At 34.9% G+C, this 24,796-nt stretch overlaps 1 protein-coding gene and 1 long non-coding RNA gene across 6 annotated transcripts in view; one reads left to right on the top strand and one right to left on the bottom strand.

Annotated features, from left to right (window-relative positions):
* Positions 1-24,159, top strand: part of LOC131940514 (short-chain dehydrogenase/reductase family 42E member 1) — a 257,452-nt gene extending 233,293 nt beyond the window's left edge. Inside the window, exons 7-11 of the mRNA XM_059299176.1 lie at positions 19,481-19,618; positions 19,749-19,814; positions 19,931-19,994; positions 20,208-20,281; positions 23,576-24,159. Of these exons, the coding sequence (XP_059155159.1) occupies positions 19,481-19,618; positions 19,749-19,814; positions 19,931-19,994; positions 20,208-20,281; positions 23,576-23,839 (606 nt within the window). The 3' untranslated portion in view covers positions 23,840-24,159. The remainder of the gene's footprint in view (positions 1-19,480; positions 19,619-19,748; positions 19,815-19,930; positions 19,995-20,207; positions 20,282-23,575) is intronic.
* LOC131940516 (uncharacterized) lies at positions 6,781-14,877 on the bottom strand. Of its 5 annotated transcripts, none has more exons than XR_009386553.1 (5): positions 14,732-14,877; positions 7,993-8,110; positions 7,678-7,820; positions 7,245-7,309; positions 6,781-6,929 (listed from the first exon to the last, which is right to left on the bottom strand). It is a non-coding gene; the product is annotated as an uncharacterized LOC131940516 (long non-coding RNA). The 5 variants fall into 5 exon arrangements; XR_009386554.1 differs by lacking the exon at positions 14,732-14,877 and adding an exon at positions 14,034-14,132; XR_009386552.1 differs by lacking the exon at positions 14,732-14,877 and adding an exon at positions 9,590-9,616.
* Positions 24,160-24,796: the final 637 nt, after the last annotated feature.

A 24,796-nucleotide genomic window follows, 5' to 3' on the forward strand; every position in this document is an offset into this window, starting at 1 on the left:
GATTAGTTTCATGTCCATACCCACTATAAAAATATAAACAAGCCTATGTAATATTGTTTATAAAAACTATGGTACTTATTTTTCATACCTACCTTTTGCTCAGATCAGTAAGTTGATGTCAGCTCCTCATGATTTGAGATTCCCTCGGTTATTTTTGTCCATCTTACCTCTACAGTATACCTCCGTGTACCCACTACCCACTCCCCACCCCCACCCGTCTGTCAGTCCTAATCCGGCAGCAATAGACCTCTAAACAATCATTTGTTTCCTTAATCAGGCGTTTATTTTTAATGTAATCGTTGACGTCAGTGTGACGTCAGAAAGCCGAGGTCGACTTTACTTTTTCGGAAGCAAATAATTCTCCACCGGTTGTCAGTGTGTTAATTTTAGCTGGAAATTGTTTCGTTAAATTTGATTGTTTTAATAAATTTTTTTATCAAAGTAAGACCGATAATAAGTTAGTTATTTTTTAAGGAAAAATATAGTGAATTTTTCTTTTATGTTTTTTTTTTAAACCTAAATGTCAAAAATAAATAGATAGAGGGAAAAATAATTGATAATGATTTTTATCAAGCGCTGCTTGTATAAATCAAACGTTTTTAAAGAATTACAGGAACAGTTGGAGTTTTGTTTTTGACGCTAATGAATTGGACAGTAATGTAAAACACAAGTGGGTTCTAGTGTCGTATAAATAGATAAACATAAAAACACAAATACACACACACATATATATATATATATATATATATATATATATATATATATATATATATATATATATATATATATATATATATATATATATATATATATATATATATATATAAACACACACATACACATACATGCACACATATACATATTAATATATATTTCCCCATCAGCTCTAGTTTCACACAAAGAAGTTTGTCTAAATGTCTAAATTTCATCACATTACAATCGAGTGTATAATACTTTTGTTTAAGCCCATGATTTTACTCTAAAAACAACTCTCAACATTAGTTTGATGTGAGCTCACACATTGTAAAACTTCTTTTTAACAGTTAAAATTATTAAACAGTTATTACGTCGACATATTAATCAAATGTCATTTTGAACACGCGCATCAACTTGAAATAAAATAAAACATGTTTTATGAAGCGGTTAATGCAGATTTTAAAAATGGGGGGGGGGGGGTATTTTCTATTAAAACAGTTTTAATAATTGATAACAGTGAGGTTCATTATTTATTTGTGTACTTAATTTATTTAAGTCTTGATTTTAAGTTCACAATGAACTATTGCTGTTTTAAAAATTCGACTGTACCTTCTTTTAGTAGTTTTGATTTTTTTTTAAATGTTACACCACTACTAAAATACTCAGGAAAAAAAACTATTTATCAATCGCTAAATTCTTAAAACTATTTTCCAGCTATCTAAAAATGGAACAGTATTTAAAACCTTCACTGGTAAAGTCTATGTCACCCGCGGACACCGAGCTAGTCAAAGAGTTTCGGTACTTTTGTCCTTTAGAACTCCCGAAGGAGTTGGTTCGTTAAAGTCAACTTGTAAGATTCAATAGCTCAGTTTGTTTGGCGTCAGTCAGAGAGTTTAGTGCAAAGGTGTCACTCAGTGCGTTCTATTTTTGTACATGTCTGCTGACGTCATATATATATATATATATATATATATATATATATATATATATATATATATATATTAAAATATAAACACCTACATTAAAATATAAACACTTACATATATATATATATATATATATATATATATATATATATATATATATATATATATATATATATAAAGAGAGAGAGAGAGAGAGCAGTGGCGTAGCTAGGGGAGGGCGGTTGGGGCGCCAAAAGGGGTAGCAATACAAATAAACTGCTAGTTTTGAGATGCACTATTTTATTATTTACTGTCAACTTTAAGACTACTACTTGGGTTAACAGACTGATTAAACTGTTTCCTAAATCGATAATGTGACACTAAATAAAAACTGTTTAAATACAGTGACTGTTAAAAAATAGGGGAGGCGCAAAATTAACAGTTCGCCCCGGAGAGAGACAGAGTGAGAGAGGCCAAGTGAGAAAGACAATAGAGATACATAGTGTGTCTCTATATGTTATGTTTGTGAAACCAAATGCCACATTCAACTGGTTGAGATTTAAAGTGAGACAATCAGTGGGTCGACAGGGGAGGATAACTGCCCTTTGTGCTGAATAAGTTTAGAGCTTGGACGAGAAAAGGCAGCCGATCCTACACTATTCTCAACGACACTGTCGTTGAGTGGCTTATCAACAGTGTCGGTATATAATAACGCTATAGATTTTTTCTCATTTGATTCTGTCGTTGAGACTCTAATTATAGTTATAAACTGTAAAAACTAGCTAACGGAATAAAACCATTTCGATTAATTAATCGCTTAAAATATTTAATATAAGAAAAATTAAACAACCATTCATTTTACAGAGCTAATAATAATTAATATTATAAAAAATGTATCTTCTGTCTTTAAAATTGAAAATTAAATTATTTTTAGCAATATAAATTAATACAGTGGATTGCTGAATTTAATTGTGATCATAGTTATGATTAATTTTAGAGATTGTATGATTAATTTATACACAATTTAGAATTACAGAATATTGATTATTCGGTATACAGAAAACATTAGGGTAGAGATTACTAAACGATATAATATAGGATTATGTAATATAGAATATGGTGCCCTGTCAAAACGACCTGGGACAAATCGGCCCCGTCAAAACGGCCCCGTTAATATGACCCCGTCAAATCGACTCCCGACAAACCGACCCCGTCAAAATAGCCCCGTCAAAAGGGCCCCGACTTATTGGCTCCCGTCAAATGGGCTCCCGTCATATTGACTTGCGACATATAGGCTCCCGACAAATGGGCTCCCGACATTTAGGCTCCCGACAAATGGACTCCCGACATATTAACCCCTGACAAATAGGCTCAGGACATATTGGCTCCCGACAAAGCGGCTCCCGACATATTGGCTCCCGACATAAGGACTCAAGACAAATGGGCTCCCGACAAATGGGCTCACGACATATTGGCTACCGACAAATGGGCTCCCGACATATTGGCTCCAGGCAATTGGGCTCCCGACATATTGGCTTTTGACAAAATGACTCCCGACATATTGGCTCTAGACCAATGAATGACCATTATTGGCATAAAAGTAACCATTTTGTCCTACCTCCAATACCACTATAAATTCTTTTGAATGCCCGAACGAAATTGTTTTTCATGAACCAACATTAATTCACAATCAAATCAAGCCCTTAACAGCTAAATTCCACCAATTCTAAAGTTTTGATAATGTTTAATTTACAACAGAAAAGATCTGTTGCTTTAAAAGCGAGCACAGAAGTGTAAATGTATGATATACATGATGTTTACATGATAACAGAATCTTGCAGCCTATCGACTCAATTATGTATATCTCTCTATCTCTCTATCTCTCTATCTCTCTATCTCTCTATCTCTCTATCTCTCTATCTCTCTATCTCTCTATATCTATAGATCTCTATATCTATATCTCTCTATATCTATATCTATATCTATATCTATATCTATATCTATATCTATATCTATATCTATATCTATATCTATATCTATATCTATATCTATATCTATATCTATATCTATATCTATATCTATATCTATATCTATATCTATATCTATATCTATATCTATATCTATATCTATATCTATATCTATATCTATATCTATATCTATATCTATATCTATATCTATATCTATATCTATATCTATATCTATATCTATATCTATATCTATATCTATATCTATATCTATATCTATATCTATATCTATATCTATATCTATATCTATATCTATATCTATATCTATATCTATATCTATATCTATATCTATATCTATATCTATATCTATATCTATATCTATATCTATATCTATATCTATATCTATATCTATATCTATATCTATATCTATATCTATATCTATATCTATATCTATATCTATATCTATATCTGGCAGGTGTCATATTCAATGAGACCGCTTTGCCGGGCGACTTAGTCTCTACAGAAACGGTATTATCAGAGGTCCTTTTGTCTGGAGCCAAATTGACAGGAGCCTTTTTGTCGTGAGCCAAAATGACGCTAGCCTATTTGTCGGGAGTCGTAATGACGGGGGCCGTTTTGTAGAGAAACTAAATGGCGGGAGCCTATTTGTCGGGAGTCGTAATGACGGGGGCCGTTTTGTGGAAAAAACTAAATGACGGGAGCCTATATGTCGGGAGCCAAAATGACGGGAGCCTATTTGTCGGGAGCCTTATTGACTGGAGCCCTTTTGTCGGGAGCCTATATAACGGGAGCCTATTTGTCGGTAGCCTAAATGACGGGAGTCTATTTGTCGGGAGCCTATATGACGGGGTCCATATGTCGCTGGCCCTTTTGACGGGGCCGATTTGACGTCGTCGTTTTGACGGGGCCGTTTTTTCGGGGTCGTTTTGACGGGGCCGTTTCGTCATTGGCCGAATTGACGCCGCACGATAGAATATATTAGTATATTATTATAGAATCTAGGCTATACAACAAGTAATACATGATATGATTGCAAAATAGAAAAAATACATAATATAAAGGCCCATTTTTTAATCGAATTTAAGACTCATTTCGTTTACAATATGTTATTACAAATATAAAATTGCAGAATACGTAATAGCTATTTTTATCGAATTTATACATAGAATGTGCTATATAATCTTAAGAACATGATTATGTAGTGGCGTAGGTACAAGGTGTGCCAAGGGGCTATACCCCCCGATATATATATATATATATATATATATATATATATATATATATATATATATATATATATATATATATATATATATATATATATATATACATATACATATTTACTGTACTCAAGTAGTACCCCTAACCAGAGGCGTCACAAGGTTGGGGGGGGGGGGGCGGGGCTGAGGACTGCGCAAGGTGGCAAAATTTCGGGGGTGACACCATGGCGAAAAATAGCAAAATATATAGAAGAAGTAAGCATTTTGCCAGTTCAATAAATGACTAATGAGAGTTAACTGTACTAATAACTGACTGCAGATAAAAAAAATATACAATTAACTGTGCACGTTTAAAAACTATCATTCAGGGGGGGGGGGGGGGTGAGGGGAGATGACACAAACTGCAAAATGTACAGGTGAATACATGCTTGTTGAATTTTTGGATAACAGATTTGCTAAGCGACGACCGGAGAGAGGCTGATACCAAAATCTAATAATTTACGATGAAAACGATGCTTTTTTTTCACATGAATTAATAGGTGGATTATGTGCAAAATTTGACGCCATTGGGGAAAATGGGAAGTCACCAAATGTAGCTATAAATATATATATATATATACAGGGGCGTAGCGAGGGGGGGGCGGGGGGTGCGGACCGCACCGGGTGACACCATTTAGGGGGGTGACACCAAGGCAAAAAATAGCAAAATATATAGCAATATATATATAGCAAAAAACTCGAGGGGGGGTGCAAATCGAAAGCTTGAGGGGGGGGGTGCAAATCGAAAACTCGAGGGGGGGGGGTGCAAATCGAAAACTCGAGGGGGGGTGCAAATCGAAAATTTGAAAGTTTGTCCCTGGGAAGGGTCTCTATGCCTCTGGGGGGGTGACACCATTAAGTGCCGCACCGGGTGACACCCGACCTCGCTACGCCACTGGGTGGGGGTAATGTCATGTAGCCAGGTCCACTATTAGAAAGCCAAGATTCCAAACTGTGTAGCCTTATGTATGTAGGTAATCTAATCTCATACAAGTTCTTGAAAGCAACATCAAAGACGAGAAATAAAAAGAGCCATCGTTGTCGGCTTATTTAACAGGGAAGTCTTAGTCTAAATCAATCCACGACAATGTCTTTAAGACAATAAACCTTAACTTTGCTTGAAATAACAATATCGTTCTTCATTCAGTCAAACTCAACATTATGGCTTCACTGAACTTTGTCATTGAAATGCATGTGTAGTTTGAAATGTGTGTCTGTTAAAATTGTACAGTTGATACCGAATATATCCAGCCTTTTTCTTCTTCGTTCAGCTGCTTTTCTTTCTGGATTTCTTTTCTTATCTTTTGTCAATCCAAGAACAAGTGTTGTATCCCCAAGATAGGTTGCTATCCCCAACTATAGAGCCTCATCTACACGGGAGATTGAACTCAGGACTTCTCGGTTTAGCAACCACGAACTTTACAAGTTCTTGATTTTGGTATTGGCGTGTCAGTTTTCTTCTTTATTTAGTCGACATCTAAAGTTAAACAAAAACAGTTGCCTACCTCAGCAAAAATCAATGTAGGCCAATTATGGCCAGTGTAGCAATTAGCAACATCAAAGTTGATTTGAATTCCATGCAACACTCATTCCATACTTCTCTAGTGTGGAGGTCTTGCTTATTAATATTATCCTGTTTGTTTGATACTTTTCTTTAACTTAATAATATTAACCATAGACACTTTTTGCCTGGAGTACAAACTGGTTCACAGTATTCTCTGGTAAACAATTAAGTTATTTTCCAAATATATGCTCAGCTAATAGAAACAGCATTCCTAGATTATTTTTTTTTTTTTTTGTTTTTTTTTTTTAAAGGGCTTCAGTTGTTTTAATGTCAACTTGTGCTGGGAATACTATAACTACATACAACCCTTTTCAGCTTTCAATCACTTGCATCTTATGTACGAAGTAAGAAAACCAAATACATCAAATTTTGAGAAATAATTTATTTATGAAACAATTGCATATAATTATAAAGCCAAACATTAATATATCAAGATTATTGCAATTATCACCATTTGCAGATTCTTGTTTAACTATGGTAGATGGAAGTATTAGTTGCCTTTTACATCACTTTTCACTTCCTGAAACAAAACAAAATGATTTTCTTAATCATCCATCTGAAATAATAAAATTAGCAAAAAAAAAAATCTTTAGTTTAGATTAGTTTAATACATCAAAACAAAACAAGAAAAAAGTGATTGAATGAGATGAATCATGGCATAGATATCTATAAAATTTTGCTTTAGTGATAAAGGGGGAAAAATTTAAGTTATTTTAAGTGAAACATAAGCTAGAGAAATAAACTATTAGGCCTAATTTAAATAATTTAATTCCTTTCTCCCAAAACACTACATGTATCCTTAAAAAAAGAAAACTTAAAATTTATCAATATTTACCTTGTGTAAAAATTCTTATGTACATCTACTGTATCAGCTTGACGCTCATTAGGTATGCCTAGTTCCTGTTGAGCAGTTAAGACAGATTAAGTAAATAATTCAAATTTGTAAGACAAACCACTAAATGATACTGTTTTATATATATATATATATATATATATATATATATATATATATATATATATATATATATATATATATATATATATATATATATATATATATATATATATATATATATATATCCTTCCTGCAAATCAGCATATTTTGCAAAACAAATATTTAAAAAAATACATAATGATATTGTATCAATCATCACCACTGACTTGGTTTTACTAGGTAAAATATTTTTTAAATACAATATTTATACAAATAAAAATCTATCTCAATCAACATGTTCAAAATAAACCAAAGCAAACTTGTGATAACTTACCTGATTAATGTTTGAGAGGATTCACCCAGTTCTCGCCACTGAAGCAGATTAGATGCATGTGTTATAACACTTGTGATATACTGATTGCCATTTTGTGCACTTTTAGTCCTGGAGATCCATGTTGTAGGCATAGACTGTTAAACCTGGATAGTAATATTATAGAAGTAAATTATATCTAGTATAAGTATAATATAAATATTTAAAAAATAAATGACACTAAATTATATTTATCATCATTGGAAATAAAAGTGGTACAATTAAGTTATAAAAAAACAAATTATAAAATTTAAAGCAGCTTATTAATAATTGTCATACCTTTTCCTACTTTTATGTCAAATGTAAGAGGTAATAGAGAAAGAACATCTTGTGTCATTTAGTATGCTGTAGTCTTATTACTGGTAAAAATCAGATCTTCCCTTTTTTTTGGATGAACCTGTAAAAGAGAAATTACAACATGGATAAACACAATGAATATCATATCTAATCCTCAACTAGTTATCACCCCAATCCTAACCTCATTTTTTAAAACCAATTTCTAAATATGTTTTCAGAACAAATTTATGTTAAGTCTACCTATTTTAATGTTCAGAATACTAATATTTATCAAAACTACCTCCAGTTGAAATTCAAGATACCTTTATAAAAAGTTATTATGACTTTAACTTTGTGTAGTTGTTATTTAGGCTATTTGTTTAATTTATATTATTTAAATTAATATTTCATGCCTTGTTTTAAAAAGATCTACAAGTCTACTTTTGATTTTATGGTATAATCTGATAAAAATTAGGCTGCTAAATCTGAAAACTAAGGTCAATGCAAAGACTTCCAAATTAGCGATAAGTAGGCTTGTATAGATATTGTATATAATTACTAGCCCAATAGTATTACTCTACGACCAATGTATAGGACTTAATGTATCAGACCTAATTCCTATAATTAGGCCTACTAATTATTAAATAATTAATAGATCTAACAGTAGGATAATTACAATTATGGGCCTTAGCGGACATAGAGAGCTGAATACTTAACTAAACATTTTTAAAAATTATAGTAAGCTAAGTGAGTTGAATTATTTTATTTAGATAGGCCTAGGCTATAATTTACTCTATAGCAGTCTATAGTGATAGTCGCAGAGTAGCGTATATCATAATAATTTCAAATTAAATCTATAGGCCTAAGCAACATTAAGCCTCTGCCTTGTTGCCTAATTAAAAACTAAAGCCTATTAAGCCTTTTCCTAATAAGCCTTTGGCCTAATTTAAATAACAGCCTATATAATATATAAATAGGCTAAACTCCTTGTAAGACCTAATAGACTAATGACTAAGAGAGTGCTAGGCCCCTTTCCGATATTATATAATAAATGCTTGATCGATATCATAATATCTAACACTGATTACATTAATTTACATAAGACTATACCATCTTAACTATGGCTAATACTTTTTCTACTAATAAAATAGGCTATCTCTAGTTTAAACTTAGGCCTAATAGTAATTAGTAATTATAATTAAGTAGGCCATTTTATGACATTTATAAAATTTTTAGTAGATGGCCGAGCCTTAAATTTAAATACTAAAATAGATTTAGCATACTATGCCTATTGTTGGTCTAATTAATAATTTATTTTTCATTTAGAATTTTAGATCTCCAAAAGATAGGCCTAGGTCCTAAATAAATTATTTTTATTTTATTGAGCCCGCCTTAATGTATAAGATGTGATCTGTTTTTTTAATAAAAATAACCCTACACAATACTAGTGATTTAACTAATATCTAGTACTACTTTAGGCCTATTTAATTATTTATTAGTAGGCTGAATAAAATCTAAAGCTATACTTTATTACTATATTTGCCTATTAATCTATAATTAATTTATGTTTTCTTTCAATACATAGTAGATCCTGTGGTACCTCAACATTCTAGTGCCTCGACATACCAGATTTTTTAAATACGAGCAGTTGTGCGAGTAATATTTCGCTTTGAGTTACGCGCAAAATTTGAGATACCGTATTTCACAGTTCATGTAAAAGAAATTGTAATAGATTGAGATAATCTTGAGTGATGTCCCTTACATGTTTATGTGTATTATGTGTATCTCGTCACTTCGGCTCTTACCAACATGGCGTCTGTAAATAAAGACTGTTAACACCAATGTGGCTTCCTCGTCAATCTATTATATTGGCGACGAAGGATAAACATCTACTAGAAAGAGCACCTAATTACGCAAAAAAGAGGTTTGCTAGAGCTTATTAGCTAATTATTTCTAGAATTATGGCGCTGTATGGCCAAATAAAAGAATTTGATGCGAATGATGAAATCATTCAAGATTACCTAGAGAGGTTAAGCTTTTACCTAGAAGCTAACGACGTGACGATAGAAGCCAAAAAGAGAGCTGTTTTGTTAACAGTCATAGGGCCTCAACAATTTAGGCTACTAAAGGACTTATGCGCTCCAGCTAGTCTAAATACCAAGAGCTTTAACGAGCTGAGCAAATTGCTAACAGACCACCATGCGCCTACCCCATCAAAGTTTCTATGTCGAGCTAGATTTGACAGTAGGACTCGTCAACCAAACGAGTCAATATCAGAATATGTTGCTGCTTTACGTCATTTAAGTAGATTCTGTGAATTTGGAGAAACGCTGTCTGACAGACTATGTGAAAAGTTTGTGACAGGTGTAAACAGCCCTGATATTCAAAGAAAGTTGCTGCTCGAGTCAGATCTAAAATTAGAAAAAGCAATACAACTTGCAATGTCATTCCAGCAGTCATCAGATGCGGCGAAATCTCTTACGCCTTCAGGGATCCATGCAGTAAACAGCAGGTTAGTCAATAAACATCAACCCCATCAGAGCATTCCAACTTATGCTAAACAGCCTGCTCGTTCAAATCCTAGATCTAAATCTAGTAATAATTATCAAAAATGTCATCGATGCAAAGGTCCCCATGCATCTCATCAGTGCAAGTTCAAGTCTGCAACTTGTTATAAGTGCAGTGAGCAAGGTCACATTGCCAAGGCCTGCTTTGCAAAGTCTTCGTCTGTTGCTAAATCTAGCCAGTCAAGACAGTACCACAACCAAAGGCAGCACTATGTTAACTCTCACCAAGACTACCTAACCCAACCAATGAACCACTCTACCTGTGAAAATGCTCAAACTGATTCGCAGCCGGATTTCAACCTGTTCTCTGTGAAATCAATAAGTCATGCTCCCATCAATGTACCAGTTTATATCAACGGTAAGAGCATCAGCTTCCAACTGGACACTGGAGCATCTCTAACAGTCATAACAAAGAAAGATTTTGACGCTGTCATAGGAGGATCAGTGCCTCTACAGCCATGTCACAAGTGTCTAACAACATACACTGGTGACAATGTTCCGGTAATAGGAGAGTGTATGGTTCATGTAAGTTATAATGGTCAAAGTGTTAAACTTCCTCTTCTTGTGGTTGAAGGAAATGGACCGCCATTACTAGGTAGGAACTGGTTAAGTGATCTTAAGTTAAATTGGGAGAGTATTTGTTCATTGAAGAATGTAAAGGAATCTAGTCTTACTTCACTAGATAAAGTTATATCTGAAAATAAATGTGTTTTTGGTAATCCAGGATTACTAAATGATAGAACAGTGAAGTTAAGCATTAAAGACACAAATCCAAGATACTGCAAAGCTAGAGTTCCACCTTATGCAATGAGGAATAAAATTGAAAATGAGCTAAGTAGATTGGAATCTAATGGCATTATAAAGAAGGTAGACTATTCCGATTGGGCGACACCCATTGTGCCAGTGTTAAAGAAGGATGGTTCTATAAGAATTTGTGGAGATTACAAAACTACACTGAATAAGCAAATAGAGCTAAATAGGTACCCTATACCTAACATTGAGGAAATTTCTTTGAATTTGGCAGGAGGAGACAAATTCACTGAATTAGACTTTAGTCATGCTTACACTCAACTAGAACTGCATCCAGATTCAAAAGTCTATACGACAATAAACACACATAAAGGACTCTACCAATATGAAAGACTATGTTTTGGCATATCATCTAGCCCTGGAATTTTCCAAGCTGTCATGGACAGTATTTTTAAGGATATTCCAAATGTTTGTGTGTACTTTGACAATGTGTACATAACTGGTAAGAATGACACTGAACATCTTAAAACACTTGATAAAGTCTTGAAAATTGTTGGTGAAAAAGGTTTAAAGATAAACAAAGATAAATGTCTATTCATGCTGACAGAAATTAGTTTTCTTGGTTATATATTAAGCAAACAAGGCATCAGACCTCAACCTGAGAAAACAAAAGCCATTAAAGAAGCACCCAAACCTGAAAATACCCAACAACTAAGAGCTTTTTTGGGCTTGATAAATTACTATGCAAAGTTCATAGGAAATCTGTCTGGTAAACTATCACCACTGTACAAGCTGCTACAGAAAAATGCAACTTGGCACTGGGGTAAACAACAAGAAGCTGCTTTTAATTCAGCAAAAGAGGCTTTGTCTTCTGACACCTTACTAACTCACTATGACCCAGGGAAAAGACTTATATTAACATGTGATGCTTCACCAGATGGTGTAGGAGCAGTCTTGTCCCACATGGATGAGAAGGGTGACAGACCCATTGCTTTTGCCAGTAGATCTTTGAACCAGGCTGAGAAAAATTATTCTCAGTTAGATAGGGAAGGCTTAGGCATCATTTTTGGTGTTAAGAAATTTCATAAGTTTCTGTTTGGTAGGAAGTTCACCATCATTACAGATCATAAACCATTGCTAGGTTTATTTGGAGAAAACAAAACCCTACCTGAGCATGCCTCACCAAGAATTCAAAGATGGGCTATCACACTAACTGCATACAATTATGAATTGAAATACAAACCTGGATCTGAGAATAGTGCAGATAGTCTTAGTAGATTACCTTTAAAAAAAACCAAAGCCTGAGCTATGTACCAGAAGATGTATTTGTACTCTTCACTATCATGGATAACTCCAATATAAATGTGAATGATATTAAAAGAGAAACACAAAAAGATGAGTGCTTAATAAAAGTATATGAGTACTGTAAGAATGGTTGGCCTGAAGAGTCTGTGAATGATGACTTAAGGCCATATTAAATAAGAAATAAAAACCCTTTGTGAAGATAATATAAAAGATGGAGAAGATGCAGTCCATTATCAGTCAGAGTTGCCTAAACAAAGTATTTGTAACTTAATAAATGATTGTGGTGATATGGCAATTTCAAATGTTTTAAAGAGAATACATTAGTAAGAAGGAATGTGATCATCAAACAACTTTGCTAACATCATTAGCACTTACAGAAACTAAAAGGGTAACATCAAAAGAAGAAAAAGATTTTTGCCATTTAATACACCCACTTCAAATACTGGATCACAGTTGCAAAGTGATATGGTCCAGAATATTACTCATAAACAGTATTTTTGGTTACCAGGAAAGCACTATCAGATTACCTGAGAAAATTGATCAATCAAAGAAATCTATGTCAGTCAAGGATCTGAATAATAGCATAATACTTTCAGATGCCAATTCAAAAATAGTTCCATTAAATCATGACAAACATTCATTGAAAGAGAATTTGGTGTTAATAAGAATGTGTATCTAAGAAATTATGGGAGAAAGGAAAAATGGATACCAGGTCAAATTGTTCAATGTACAGGACCTGTGTCTTATAAAGTTAAAAATAACTTGTGCAGATAATAAGTGTGAATCTGTCAATCCCACCAAATCTGAACAGTTCACACCAACTCAGTTGTTTCACAACCAAGTTCTGTTGATATGAGTGAACCAAGTTGTCTGGAGTCAGAAAATGTAAATTCTGGAGTTAATGATTTAAATCCTAGACCTCCTGAGATAGAGAATCCAGATGGTCAGAATCTTGAGTCACCAAATCAAAAGCCACTGAGAAGGTCAAGCAGGACAATCAAAGTCCCAAATAAGTTAGACCTATGATTCTAAAGGTCAAAAGGACTTTGACATTATTGTTTTGTATTTTGATTATGTTGTAGCATATTGTGCATTGTTTGTAAGGATGTAATCTACCATAGTGTTCATGTTACAATATAATTGGTGATTTTAGGATACTATCAATTGTTCTATTGAGAGATGTGTTATTGTGTTCTAAGGGTAAAGGGATGTAATAGATTGAGATAATCTTGAGTGATGTCCCTTACATGTTTATGTGTATTATGTGTATCTCGTCACTTCCTCTCTTACCAACATGGCGTCTGTAAATAAAGACTGTTAACACCAATGTGGCTTCCTCGTCAATCTATTATAGAAATACCCCCAAAAAGATGCAAATGATTATTTATCGCAGCTATTTAATTATAATAATAAGCGTCTTACTCATATTTGCAGCATTATGAAAGGGAGAAAGAAATAAACTTCCTAAACAAGTTTTATTTTAAGCTACCAGCACATGAAAGTGACTTAAATTAAGCATGGCAAAAAAGGAGAAAAGCTGTCACGAAAATTAAGCTAACGTAATAATTTTATTTAGTATTTAGGCCTTACGTTGAAGTCTTAAGTGCAACAATGCTCAGTGAATTTTAGCCATTAATGGCATTAAGTTTAGGAATGATGTGTACTTGTGTAGCTTTAGTATATTTTTAGACCTAAGCCTGAGCTTGTAGATATAGATCTAGATCTACAAACAATTTGAAATAGAAGAGATTTAAAATTGAGTAGATCCTAAAGGACAGCTATGCCACAGAAATAATTAATAATTATTAATTATCTTTCTATCTAGTCAATCTAGACTAGTGCTACTGAAAAATTACTAGACTCGTCTAGATCTAGATCTAGATTTTCTAGATCTAGATTCTATCATTTACTTTCGACGCACTAGGCATACTTTTAACTTTCTCTCTCTAGTCTCTAGTCAATAATGTAGATTTCTAGATCTAAATGTAAATCCTGATCTTGTAGATTTGATTTACGTAGGTTTTACATCAGTATAATCGTTGATCAAGTAGATCTAGTCTAGATCTGGACTAGCTCTCGTCAAAACAAAATGGCTGGAATATTAGCTTCAAAACACCTACAGTTTATGCTTTCCTAATTGTGGAGAGCATGTTTAATTATTGTTTTATTTTCAACGACAGTGTTGACTGAGAAACCACCAAAGGGTTTTATTCTCAGCGACACAGTCGGAGAGAGGCTCAACGATTCTGTCGTTGAGATGATCCGCATGGGGTGGAAAAGGCTATTATCATAAATGGAGAGGTTGGAGTCAGGGGGTGGGGGTGTGGAGAGGTGGGTGTTGATTGCATTAAAGTAGGCTCGGATTTAGATTTACAAATCAACTAGTGTAGGTAGCCCTAAGGAGGGGGTGGGGCTGTTTTAAGTAGTCTGCGCACGCATTCTTGATCGAACAGGAAGCTGCATATTTAAATTTGTATTCTTCAAAATTAATTACTTTTTTTTTTTACAACTCGTAATCAACAATTTCTGCCTCAATTAATGTTTGATAGAAATAAGAAATGTAAGGGGAATAATTCCACTTCCGCTTTCTTTCTTAGGGTTAAAAAAAATTCGCTTCCATTTATTCTGGAATTTAGAATGGAGTAGAAGAAAAACGGCACTTTATTATGATCTTTTTTGTACGGCTTGTGGGGGGAAAAATGTTTGAGAATTTGATATCAATTATTTTACTTGAGCTATGATATGCGAACCGTGTGGACAGATTTAGTATGGTGCACTAAAATGTCATTTTAGCGCTTTTTTTACTTAACATAAAGTAGTATGGTTGATGTTGGGTTGTTTTGTTTTGTTTGTTTTTTGTATTGTTAAACACTTGTGTCAAAGCTCAATGTATATAGAGAGTTTCTGCCCTTGTGTTAAGGTATTGGATGAGTTGCTGTTCTTGTATTCAGAGTTAACGCCCCTGGGACGGTGGATAATTAGGTCGCTGATTGCAACTCGTGGGACGAGGGGGTTAAAGTAGGACAAGCACGTGGGGGTTGTGTTGATTCCTGGTGCTCACAGCCAAGATGTGTCGTCTGTTGTTGTGGGGGTGGGGAGGAGGGGAAGATGCTGCCCTATGTAACAGACCCTGCACTATGTAACAGACCCTGCTTTATGAAACAGTTTTTGCTCTGTAAAACAGTTACTGTCCCGTAAACAATGTCCTATGAAACAGACCCTATCACCAAAATGTTAAACAAAGAAATTAGACAACTTTTTTTTTTCTTTTTGTTTTTCTTTTTTTTTTTTTTTTTTTTTGAGATTAGTAATAGATGAAGTTAAACCTTTCAAAAAAATTTTCAATTCTAGGTTTAACATTACTTATTGATAAACTTTCACCGAACATACAATGTACCGTAATTCTACGCACATTTACAATATTGCATACATCAATAGAAGTAAAATACGTAATTATTTTTATGACAGGCTTGTTTTATTTATCTGCATACCCTGTCGCTTTCTTGAAATAAACAGAAGTTTTAAAAAATGTAAATAAATAACAAATAATATAACCAAGGAAAAGATAAGCCAGTTTTTACTGAGGTGGGGGGCAACTGGCGTAAAACCGGAAATAGATTCTGACAACTCTGGGATCGAAGTGTCAGTTCACTGACGTCAGGTGATCGAGGCGAAATCAGAATTATGCGGGGCAATTTCAGATAACTCTGGCTTCAGTTCGAAACGCAATTTTAACGGTTACTTCCCCTGTTTTGATCTGTCATTTTACGTTTCTTGAATGGCTTTAGGAAATAATCAAACTGTCTAATTGTATTAATGTTTGTTTAATTGTGTTACAACTATTGTTTTCATAATATTTTAACATTATTGAATTATATTATAACTTTTATATTTTAAGTATCAGTCTCAGTGTGTATTTTATTTTATTAATATAAATTCCTACTTTTAACATGAATGTTATTTTTAAAAAAATAGAATTTAATTTGCTTAGTTTTATACTTTTTATAGCTATCTAAGTTATTTTCCTTGCATATGGTTTAACAGTCTAGTACTAGAAGATCAAAACGTATCCTAAACATAACACAAACTCTAAACACTTATTTTCAAAATCGTCTTCAACCCTAATCTAATACATAATATACGCCTACGCCTAAAAATAAATTATAATATCACCTTAACCCTTACCCAATTTATAATCGAGATACAAAACCTAAACATAATCTTAACCATACTGATTAACTTATTTCGGACATAACGTGGGACAAGCAACTCCGCACACAATATTTTTCTTTCTGAGTTATTCCCCTTTAGTTCATGTCTTGTCTCTGTATTTAGCAGCGGGCCGCTATATTTGGCCCCGCATATTAACTCACCCACCCACCAGTTATTGGGTTTTTGGAAATAAACTCAAAAAAACTATTTCTGGCATTCCTCCCGCCGACGTCACTGCTAATTCTAAATTAAGGTCAAGGTGAACTTAAAAAGTCAAACCGACCTTTGAAATGTACGTTAGTCACGAGAACTAGTCAACATCAACGGTCACCGAACGGAAATAAAAAAAACAGGCACTTCGCTTTTGGTTTTAATGTCGACTTAACGTCTTCATCTTTCAAAGAAAATTATTTCTCAGTTTCGAATTGTCTCGATGTGAAATTAATAGGAATTGTAAGGGTTAGAAAAGGGGTGTGTGTGATCAAAGATTTAAACTCTCAGCTCTTGCTGAGCTTAACTATCTCAGCTCACGGCTCTTTGAGCTAATAAAGCGAGATGATCTCGTCCGTTCATTGTTCCGCTTGAGTGATTTACTAATGTGTTTGGGTTTAAACCTAGACTCAGGAATGACTTCAGGGTGGTCCTTTGTGAGTCCTTTCAATTAAAGTTTATTTTAATTAGAGCCAGTAAACTTAATTAAATCATTAATGACAAAAGAGAAAATCCGTAGGTAGTACCACACAAGTAGATTTATAGTTTTAATTAGTGATTAATTCATTTTTAAAGAGTCCTATAAGAGATAAAAAAATAAAGATGCTTTTTATAATGTATTAGAGACGTTGAGATCGGATTAAAATTCCAGCTTATTTTTACTCCCCTACCACTCCCAGGCCAAATAATGCCGGGTACGCATTACGGCTGAGTGAGCTCCAGTGACCTGACAACTCAAGCGTGACAAGTGTTCGAGTTGTCTTTCCTCGCGATTGAGGTCAAGTACTGTACCTCACGACCCCATTGGGATCGATATAAAAATAGATTGATGAAAAGGGGATCAGGGGTCAACGACCAACAGGTAGGGGACCCCTGATCGTCCAGTGACTTTAAGAGTACCCAGCACCGCTCGAGTACCCAGCAACTCGTTTTAACGACTTGACGCGCTTCGCCCGCGGTGAGCGCCAAATTAAACAGGTCACGTCTGCCCGCGTGACGTCACACCTCGGTGTCGTCTGCATAATTAAACCGGACGAGTTTTATTATCGTCCCCCTAATGACCCCCCGTCACGCTCGCCTGCTGGCACCCCCGCACCCTGGGGCTGGGCGCTCACTTTTACGACCCCCACGTGGGACCACCCGTGCTCGAACCCCCCCCCCTCCCCCGCCCCTCCACCACGCGTGAACGCAGCCACGGGATGGAAACAATCACGCAGTCATTAGTGATTACAAATTCTTTTTTATCCTACGGATGAAATGAATTTCCAACAGTCAACCCACGACAGACACACACACCTACAAAACAATCGGTAAATTCGACGAATTTTATCGACGGGGTAAAAAAAAAAATTTACGGCCGGTGTGAGAGGCGAAAGGAACAGATAATAAAATTAATCGGTGATGTTCTTTTCAAATGGGTATTTCCGATTAGTGTACGCAGCATTGAGTCTTCTGTGTAGAAACTACCGTAGCGTGGAACCACGCGATGCTAGAATTAGGGGTAATACACATATGCCAGTGCCTAAATCTGTTGTTGTTGTTTTTTTTTTTTTTTCTGTATTAACTTCATTGTGTGAAATAAAACCAAATTAAAACCAAAAAAAAAATAAAAAAATTCTATATACTCTGCATTGTGTGAAATATAAACCAAATTTGTAACAAACCAAAAATTATTTTTCCTGTATTAACATCATTGTAAAAAAAAAACCGAAGCGTTACAAATAATTTTTTAGCCTGTATTAACTGTATTATGTAAAGTAAAAGCAAAGAAAATGTATAACTACTGGTACCCTGAATAAACGTGGGTAATTAAGCTGAGTATGAGTGGTCGAGTCGGTAAAGCGCATGGTCGCTAAACCGAAAAGTCTGGAGTTCGAACCCTGGGGCAGATAAGGCCGGTTAGGAGAGTCAACTCCAAAATCGAACAACTGCTGCCTTGTAGTTTGTTCTTGGTCGGACAAAGTCTATGGAAGCAAATCCAAAAAAATGGCCTACATGCCGCATAACCAGTTGACACGTATACTTAATTGTGTTCGAGGGGATCCCTTCCCACATTTCAATTAAGCACGAAGAAGAAGAACGCTGAGTATATTTTATTTGCTGTTATTGTGAAGTAAAATATAGTTTAGAATAGAAACTGGTAGTTAAAATGAAAGATAAAATGTATGGAGGCTTTTTTTTTTTTTTTTTTTTTTTTGTTAAAACTTTAATTTATCGTTTACCTGTGGCTGGTTTTCTTTAAGACATTTTTTTTCTCTATTAGGAGGAGGGGGATACTGGCTAAAGTGTATTTTTTGAAGTGTATAGTTTTCTATTTCGTCGGATGGGGGGAGCGGTGGGCATGCTCCGTACGGGGTGGCATTCCTGAAAGAAACCCCCAGTGCTGGCATGTATCTGCCATTAGATGTGCCGACTGAATCAAAGATACTTTCCTCTGTCCCATCTAGTCCTATCTGGAGCAAGGTCTGGTCAAGGTGACCTACGGGGCCAAGGACTCGCTGGTTGATTTCCTCCACGTGGACAACCTGGTTCAGGCTCACGAGCTGTCGGCCGAGTTTCTCAAGGACGAGAAGAACAGCGTCACTGTAAGTCTTGTTAAATCTGTAGGGGAGACTATCATACGTTAGTAAAGGGAAGCTATCGTGAAATAACTTTACATTTTTAAAATAAAAAGGATGACTTCCCTTGCTGAATTGACACGAATGTTTTTTTCAGGCGGGGAAGGCTTATTTCATCAATGACAACAAACCAATCAACAATTTCGAGTTTTTCCGTCCACTGGTCAGTTTATATTTTAATTGTTTGATTTATCTAAATGTTAGCTCAAGTGCTTGGTGTAAAACAATGTTTACATTATTAAAACTGATTTAGTGATGATGTTTTTTTTTATATTTCAGTTTGAAGGGCTGGGTTACGGCTATCCCAAAGTTAATTTACCCATGACAGCTGTTTTCTATTTTGGTGAGTTGACACTGGTGTATTGATGTGTTTGTCTTATAGCTTTTGTGATGAAATGATACTTGCAATCTAATTAATGTGAGACACTTCTAATTAAATAATAGTATTAGGGTTTTTATTTGTATTTAATTTTAGTAGATGCATTAATTATTTAAATTTGTAAAACTCGCTACGAATGTTTGTACTAGCTTTTAGATTTGGCTTTTTTTTTTCCAGCGTGGCTCATCGAGCTGATCTACGCAATTATCAGCCCAGTTTACAACTTTCAGCCACTGCTGACCCGTACAGAGGTAGGTTTAGAGGTTTGGGAGGTTGGGCACAACTCCTCAGCCTCAACTCTACACTCTGCCTAGAGATTGTCCATAAATATCGTCACACTCGTAAGCAGTGTTTCTTCCAGACATTTTTCTCGGTGGGGGGGGGGGGGGCACTTGAAATTTTCGGGGTGGTGGTAGACTTTCTTCGGGGGGGGGGGGGGGGGCGGACACTGTTAAAAGTATATATTTTCTATATAAATTATCTAAATTTCATTTCGTTCGGGGGGGGGGGGGGGGCGGTAAAATTTGTTCGGGGGGCTAAGCCCCCCCCCCCCCCCCGAAGAGATGCCTGGAAGAAACTCTGCTCGTAAGGGGGATGGGGGCCGTAAATTTGTGACGGTGTGTGATGAGGGGGAAGGTGGGGGGATGTTCAGATGGTGCGACGTCACACTTTTGCATTATAAAAAAAGCAATGTTAGAGAACGAATTTTAGACGTTATTTCGCGTTTTAGAAATCTGTTTTAATAGGAATTGATTAAAATACTCTATTTTAACAGAGTTAAGACAAGATTTTGTAAAAAATATCAATGTTTTAAGAAAAATTCAACTTCAATTTTGAGGGGGGGGGGGGTTGTAGAATGAGGTGTGACGTCATTTTAGGGGGGTTCTGGCTTTTTGTGACGGGGGGGGGGGGAGGTAAAAATCGTTCAAAAAAAGCGTATCAGTACATTCAATAATCTGCTATTTTTGTGTTTACTTACCTGGATAATGTTATACATCTCAACTTCGATAGGCCTAAATTTTAATTATTTCACTATTATTTATTCTTTGTAGGCCTATAAATGCAGGGCCTGCGCTACCCCTAGGAAGGGGGGGGAGGGGGGTGGCGCAAAATGTTTAGTCGCTGTTATCAAAAAGTACCTAGTAATTAATAACTTTCATAAAGGAATAGCGATCTATTTCGGCACCCAGGACGAAATTAGGTCTATATAGGCCTATATTTATTCGCGATGGTGAATATGCCTATATAGGCCTATATTTATTCGCGATGGTGAATATGCAACCCCACATCCCTAATTTGGAAAGGTCGGGGCGCTTTTTACCAGTCACTTTGCCTTTTTAATTTGGTGTCACATAATTGATGTAGAAAACGATTAAATAAGTTCGTTATTTAAATTTCGAACATTTCGAACGGTTATCTAATTTTAATAGGGCTTGTAAGTCTCGTTTTCTCTGACTTTGAATTGGAAATTTGCCCTGGTGTATAGAGTTTTGTAATGACGCGGTGTTCAAAGTATTGTACTTGTTTGGTAAGTTTTGATGAATCGTTTAGATTTGGGAGTAGCGGCGGAAGGCTGTTGATGATATGGTTTCGTAGGTATAATAAAGTATCGAAGTGTTAAAGTATCGTATTTTAATTTGGCTGTTGTGTAGTTGAAGGTCTAGTGCAATCTGATTGGTAATAGAGAAATGAGAATGTAGGTGATTAGGTATCGTAGTCCTGGAGTTCGGGAGTATCGATTATTGTGGTATTAAGGTATCGAATTATATTGACTGTTAAAGTGTATTAGTAGGTCCAGTGAAATTGTTGTTAATTGGAGTACCGTTTGTAGAGCTTGGTGAAGTTAAACGAGTTCGTGTCGTAGTTCTGGAGCATCGAGTCTACTTATGTTTAGGTATCGAAGTTTGATAAGTGTTGTGAATGTAGTAGAGTATATCGTAGAGTAGTCGATTTAATCATAAGTTAGATGATTTTACTTCAGTACGGAATACACTACAAAGATAGGTAGGCGTTCTCTAGTTGAAAAATATTTATTTCTTAGGAATCTATATTACCACTCTTAAAGTATTAATATATAATATTAAATAAGATGGAATTTATAACTTACCGTAGACTATGTTTTTTCAAATGATAATTTCTTTATTCAATCAATAGTTCTAGCAATGTCTAAAAGTGTCACCCGTGTTTTAATATTAAGGAAGGCGTCCCCTTATTTAGGGGATCCAAAATATTTAGACGACGCTTTAGAACGACTAGATTGAAAAAGGTATGTCATCGAAATTGAATAAAAGTATGTTATAATATAGCTACCGTTTTAAGACTTTCAAACAAAACCTACAGTTAAGTATTCAATAGGTAAAATATATTGTTTTTACAGGGTTACATGGCTAAAATAAACGTTGTGTTATATGTATTAAACAATGAAATTTAGAGCGTTTTATTGTGTTTTTCAAGCATGTCTTAGTTACACTTGGATAAATTAGCTATACTTGTGAAAGTTATTTCCCTTGAAAGAAATTTTGGTATTTGGATTTTCAAATGGGAGATAATTCGTTGCTTAACTTTACATTTATTTTAAATTCCTGCACCTTAAGTTGACTGCTTACATAATATATATACAACATTAAGTTATTATTGGCTATTGTAAAAATTATATAGTTTTGTGGGTTTTTTAGCATTATCAAGTTGAAAAACAAATACATCAGTAGCCGTTATAGATTGCAATACTTATAAGTTAATGTTATTGTTAGTAGACATACAGACTTATTCGTAAATTAAACACATAATTAATTGTCTTTTCATATTTTTCACCCTTTTCTAAAGGATTTATAAATAACAATTTTGAGCTGGAACCTATATTTTTTTGTTACCTTTTATTTTTCAAAAACCAAAAATCGTTACATAATCAGACAATATAGACATTTTACAATTATAACTAAAGACGGTCAAACTTAAAACAGGTAAGTTCCGTTTTGGAGGGAGGGAGGGGGGCTATGTCGTAAAGTACAAAGTAGACTCGTGCGCTTAGCAACAATTTCAATAGAATGTGATTACGCTTGCAAACAGGAACTGAAGGAATTAGTACAAACTTTTGAGACGAAGGATGCAATTAAAATTTGATTTTGATGTCCACTTATAACGTGTATGCAATTGATAATAAATTAATATGTCACTTTTAATTAACTGTTTTCTTATACATATGTTTTAGAAATTAATTTATGTGAAAGGGGGCGTTTTAATAAGTTTTGCCTGGAGCGCTAAATAACCTGGCGCCGGCACTGTAGAAATGTTTGTGTTGCGTGTGAGCATATTGGGCGTTTAATGATATATCTGTAACCTTTCAAAGCTAGCACTATTTTATTTTTTTTAAATCAGTTTGAGGTGTCTCAATAGGGCTGGTAAGTAGGTCAATAAACACTTCTGTGGCTCATGCAGGTTTTATTGAGCCGTAGAACTGGTTGGTTACCTACCTACCAGCCCTATACCGGAGTGTGAAACAAGTGCCGTAACCCCAGGTAAAACTCGGTTGTTGTCTCCCCCTGCAGGTGTACAAGACGGGGGTGACCCACTACTTCAGTGTGGCTAGCGCGGCCCGGGACTTCGGCTACAGCCCCACCGTCCAGAACGACCTCTCGGGGGTGGTGGCGTACTACCGGAAACTGGGGCGGGTCAAGGGTCACCAATCGTCGACCCTGGTCTACTACCTGGTCAACGCCATCATCATTTTCGTCATCTACCACATCATCTTGTTTTTTCTACCCGGGGTCACAGGTCAAACTTTTGGGAATCAATTCAATATATTCAACTGATTTTTTTTTTATTAATCTACATCTCTTCCTCAAGTTGATATTAAAATTGCATAATGCATTATAATATTGGTAGTAGTTGTCACAAAGTGTTAAGTGTTGTAAAATGGAGATTTGTTTTGTTCTAAAAGTAAAAAGAAAATGTAAAGATTTTATAATTTCAATAAAGTTTTCATTATTTTTAAATGTGTATGCCAAATGTTTTGTATAGATCACTATCAACCTTTGTTTAATCGTCTGATACAGGTAGCTGTAGCCTACTCAGTGTCAGAAAGGTTTTATTTAACAAACTCATTATTTGTTGTTCTGGTATCATTTTATTTCCTGTCTTTTTTTTTTTTTGTAGGCAACTCATGCAAATTTTCTAGATACCAGCATCAGTGTGTATTTGGTTTTGCTGGGTTTTTGTTTTTTAAATCTTTAACATTGTTCTTTTGAAAAGTTGTGTTGTTTTTTTTTAATCTGCCATGCACCCCCCCCCCCTCAACACTTCCAGAGAATGCCACAGAACGCAGTAAAAAAAAACATCTCCCCAATACCCCCCCCCCCCCTCCCCATTTCATAAAAACATAACAAACCAGCAATTTTCTCTAATAAATCTGTTGAAGTTACCTTCAATACATGCATCACTTAACACAACCACAACTCAACTAACTGCAACTCCACACAGCCACAACCCTACACAACCAAAACTACGCAAACACATCTTAACACATAAAAAGCCAACTCCCAAGTTTGAATCAATGTATCACTTTATTAATAGTCATAGAGTAGAATATGATTTGCCTGAATCTCTACTAGGCACTCATACATACATGTCACAATCAATAATCAAGTGGTTTCACAAGATGACATAAAAAAAAAAAAACATCTCTAATCCATTTTCTAAACTTTGATTTAGTGGTTTTACTGTTAGGAGGGGCAATCATTAATCAGACACATGGGAGGTACAAAAACAAG

The sequence above is a fragment of the Physella acuta genome, unplaced genomic scaffold (genome assembly GCF_028476545.2).
Source record: "Physella acuta isolate Inbredline_101_S28 unplaced genomic scaffold, ASM2847654v3 ptg000320l, whole genome shotgun sequence".
Classification (NCBI taxonomy): domain Eukaryota; kingdom Metazoa; phylum Mollusca; class Gastropoda; family Physidae; genus Physella; species Physella acuta.